The sequence below is a fragment of the Triticum aestivum genome, chromosome 2D, assembly GCF_018294505.1.
Source record: "Triticum aestivum cultivar Chinese Spring chromosome 2D, IWGSC CS RefSeq v2.1, whole genome shotgun sequence".
NCBI lineage: Eukaryota > Viridiplantae > Streptophyta > Magnoliopsida > Poales > Poaceae > Triticum > Triticum aestivum.
The window spans coordinates 23,121,815-23,125,919 of NC_057799.1; the positions used below are offsets into that span (position 1 = coordinate 23,121,815).

At 48.5% G+C, this 4,105-nt stretch overlaps 1 protein-coding gene across 1 annotated transcript; it reads left to right on the forward strand.

The window, feature by feature from the left end:
- Window positions 1–742: 742 nt before the first annotated feature.
- Window positions 743–3,505, forward strand: LOC123048402 (L-type lectin-domain containing receptor kinase IX.2-like). The gene is made up of 3 exons (XM_044471508.1): window positions 743–1,600; window positions 2,188–2,337; window positions 2,450–3,505. Exons 1-3 carry the CDS (start codon window positions 772–774, stop codon window positions 3,478–3,480), a joined length of 2,010 nt encoding a protein of 669 aa, XP_044327443.1. The 5' UTR covers window positions 743–771; the 3' UTR covers window positions 3,481–3,505.
- The last annotated feature ends 600 nt before the right edge of the window (window positions 3,506–4,105 follow it).

Genomic DNA, 4,105 nt, shown 5'->3' on the forward strand with positions numbered 1-4,105 from the left:
CTCCTGAAGCTAGCACATGAAGTGCATATGGAAGGGTGCGTTGCACATATGATTGGAGTAGATGAAAATGTGCTCCATGTACAGATCGATCGTTGACGATGCTAGCCGGCACTGATTTAAAACTCGCCCTGGTAAGCCATTACTGCTGTCGTTGCATCTTTTATGGATCCAGGGAATGCAGACATAGATAAACCAGTGTCTGTGTCACCACGTATACAACAACAAAGCTACTTTCATTAGCAGTAGCAAGTCTCTGTGAAGATGTACATACAATAATGAACCTGCACATAGTCCCATAGTATACGCTTTCTTTACTCTTTCTCGTAGTCGCCGGCTGCCAGAGTAATAGAATTTGCTCATCTGCTCTTAACCCCAACCGATAATTGTGTACACAGCTCATGTGGCTTCGGTTACATGTAAAAAAAACTATTTTCTCTCTTTCTAACACTCCACACTGGCCCTTCCAAATAGAATGCTCTACCATGAGTTCCAGGTTCGAAGTAGCGCGGAAACACAATATAAATATTGAAACTAAGATATTCCTTTTTTTTAGAAAAAAACTAAGATATTATTCCTGAACAGCCACCAACATCTCCATTCAGCAAAAAATAAAAAATGTATAGGGTTGCAGTTGTCACAATCAGCTTGCAATGTCTACAGGCCCACTCTGCTTGAACCCAATCAATAAATAGTTGTCCACCCCTGCATGAGCAAGCAACCTGATAGGTACGGACCACTAGCTTAACTCTCTCGTGCTAGCTGCAGCTAGCCATGGCCCATGCAAGAGGCATCCTCCTCCCCACGTACTGCCTGATCAGCTGCTACCTTTTTCTAGCCGCCTACACAGCTCCTCGGGCCGCCGCACTATCCTTCGACTACGACTTCACCATCCCGACGGACCACGAGCAGCTCAACTTCATCAACGCGTCCTACGCCGGCAGGGACCGCCTCATCCTCACCGACGACATCTCCAACCTCACCGGCGGCGTCACGCACCGGCAGCCAGTGCGCCTGTGGGACGGCGCCGGCAGGAGGGCCAGCTTCACCACCAGCTTCCACTTCGCCATCGTCCATGGCGACAACACAACGGACAACTCCAGACGGGGGGGCGGCACTATGTCGTTCTTCATCGGGCCTTTCCCGCCGCCGGGCTGGGAGGTCGGCCTCCTCGGGCTCTTCAGCCACAAGAACAGCACCGGCGCCGGCGACTCGCGGCACACCCTCGGCGTGGAGTTCGACACGCGCCGGAACGACGACGGCTGGGACCCCTCCAGCGAGGACGGCACCGCCAGCAGAGGCGACCACATCGGCATCGACGTCAACGGCACCAGGTGTAACCTGACCAGAAGCCTGCCGCCGTTGAGCCTCCGTGGCACCTTGTGGGCGAGCATCACGTACGACGCCGAGTCCAAGGTGATGAAAGTGGTGCTTCGGAAAACTGAGCTGGCGGCGGAGTCGAGCATGACCTACGAGTTCAACGCGACGATGGATCTCAGGGACGACGCCGGCCTTGTGCAGGATGCCGCCGTCGGGTTCACGGCGGCCACGGGACTCCTCAGCCAGTCGCACCAGCTGCTCGCTTGGTCCTTCCACTCAACAGGTAACTACCTATACCATGTGTGTGTTTTTCCTGGCCTACCTAGGTGTACTAGCTAGTTTCCTTCTAGTCCATGCGAAAATGTACGACCCTGCCAACGTTGCATGGCAACATCATGTCATCATGTGCATGTGCCCGACTTTCACATCATTGTTACTTTATGAGATAATGTATATGTGTGCATATATTAGTTAAAAAGTATGAAAATTTGAGATGAATGAAAAAATAAAGTAAATCTCTTACCTTTTCTTTCCACAGTTTGTACTTTTAACAAAAAAAATTGTGCATAAACTATATGATTCTTTTGCATATCTTAAAGTTTACAGCCGTAACTTTTTGTTTGCCGAAATTGACAAGGGAGCAAAGTTCTCCAGAACATGATGATTTAGAGAGTTAGCGAGACTAAATAAAAATAGATGAAAATACGAGCCAAGCCAATGTTTCAGGAGGAAAAAAATTAGAATTTTTATATTATTTCGGAATTTGTGGAGGATAAATTGTTAGAATAATAATCATATATTGAACTGGTATGTTTCTGTCAAAAGACTTAGCCAATTAGCACCATTAACTGATTCTTATTTTGCTTACAGATCCATCCCCTACCAATAGAAAATTGTGGCTGATATTCTTATGTATCGCGACAGTTTTGTTTGCGGGTCTCCTATCCAGTGTTCTCGTTCTTCTCTATAGTACTGTTATGCACCGTGGAAGACGGTGTCTCGATGAAACAATTTTGCAAGGTAAACATATATCATGATTTGATTTAACTGTTCAATTAAACTAAAAAATGCCACTTGATCTAATCATTTCTATTAATTAATCATGTTTTCCAATCACCGGGAAAAATCCAAGTTGCCAGGAAGTTCTCGTACTCTGAGCTAGTAGTGGTGACGGATAACTTCTCCAAGGATAGGAAAATTGGCAAGGGATCCTTTGGCGATGTGTACAGAGGGCGGCTAACAATGCCGGACCTACGGGCGGTGGCGGTGAAGGAGATGCGGCAGCCGACGTCGAAGAGGAACCAGAAGAACTATGTGCACGAGATCGAGACCTTGTGCCAGCTGCGCCACAAGAACCTCTTGTCACTCATCGGTTGGTGCGACGACAATGGTCGGCTGTTGCTTGTCTATGAGCTCGAACCCAACGGTAGCCTCAGCGACCATCTCCACGTCAGCGGCGACGGTGGGGGGACATTGACATGGCCACAGAGGTACAATATCCTTCTCGGCGTCGCAACCGCCATCGACTACCTCCACAATGGCGCCTACGACTCGGCCAGGAGGTACGTGCTACACCGGGATATCAAGCCTAGCAACGTGATGCTCGGAGAGGGCTTCGAGGCCAAGCTCGGTGACTTTGGGCTCGTGCGGCAAGTCAGCTGCCACGATGGCGTATGTACTCCTTGTACCACCGTGATTGGGAGCATGGACTACATGGACCCCAGGTACATCGAGACCGGCACGCTGAGCCCAGCCTCTGATATATATAGCTTTGGGTTGGTTCTGCTGGAGGTAGCCACCGGTGTCAGACCAGTCGTCCCAGGAAGGGCATCGAACCGAAACAACCTCATCGCCGCCGTTAGGGAGTCTTATAGCAGGGACGCCATCCTTGAGATGCTAGATGAGCGGATGAGAGGGGATTTGGAGCAGTGGCGGTGGCAGATGGAGCGTGTCATGTCAACCGGCCTGATGTGTGTCGAGCAAGAGCGTGAAAAGCGGCCATCCATCAAAGATGTCATCAACTTGCTCTCCAAGCATGAGCAATCTCTGATATCCGTTTGGGACATGAAAGATTCTTCAATGAGGACGAAGGATCGATGTCGTTCCATACTAGCTAGCAAGGTTGGCTTTGCAAATGCAAGGGCATCATCTTTAGCGTATTGAACAGTTCCGTGAAATAAATTTATGGTCTCAGAGATAAGAAATATGTGGAACTTTAAATCATATGGCTCTATAGCCATGTAAAGTTTTATACTTGTCATTGCTATGTCATTGTAACAATAAGTCTTTGTATTATTTTTCTTGAATAGGGTTCCAAGGCCTACCAGATGAAACTAGTTGCCTACAATAATTGGTTGCTTGATGATGCTCACAATAATTGGTTGCCTACAATAATTTTGGTCCTTCGATGCCCGATCGTCTCCCTTGTTACCTCCTAGATGATGTGTGTTCCTCTTAGCCATCACTACGAGCCTTACAGTGAGGCAATGTTCCTTGCCATTCTCAAGCAGATTCAGTTGCTGCATGATGGTGTCCAGGACTAGAGGGTACTTATTCGCAAAAAAGGACCAGTGGTACTTACCATGTTTACTCCTAGCTAGGTGGGCTGTGTGAGGACCCCCTTTGTCGGTTTGGTCTCGGGTCACTTCGGGCAACCCATGATGCATGCAAGGGGATTCCCAAGACTTGGCATACAAGACAAGGACTCCTCTCCATCGACGTAGCCGACTAGGAGTCTTGTTATCCTAGGCCTACGATACATTATATAAGACGAGGCTTGGCTAGTCGA

Coding starts and splice junctions, on each gene's coding strand:
- LOC123048402 (XM_044471508.1), top strand. CDS start 772: ATGGCCCATGCAAGAGGCATCCTCCTCCCCACGTACTGCCTGATCAGC. Junction 1,601..2,187: donor TTGGTCCTTCCACTCAACAG/GTAACTACCTAT, acceptor TTTTGCTTACAG/ATCCATCCCCTACCAATAGA. Junction 2,338..2,449: donor CGATGAAACAATTTTGCAAG/GTAAACATATAT, acceptor GAAAAATCCAAG/TTGCCAGGAAGTTCTCGTAC.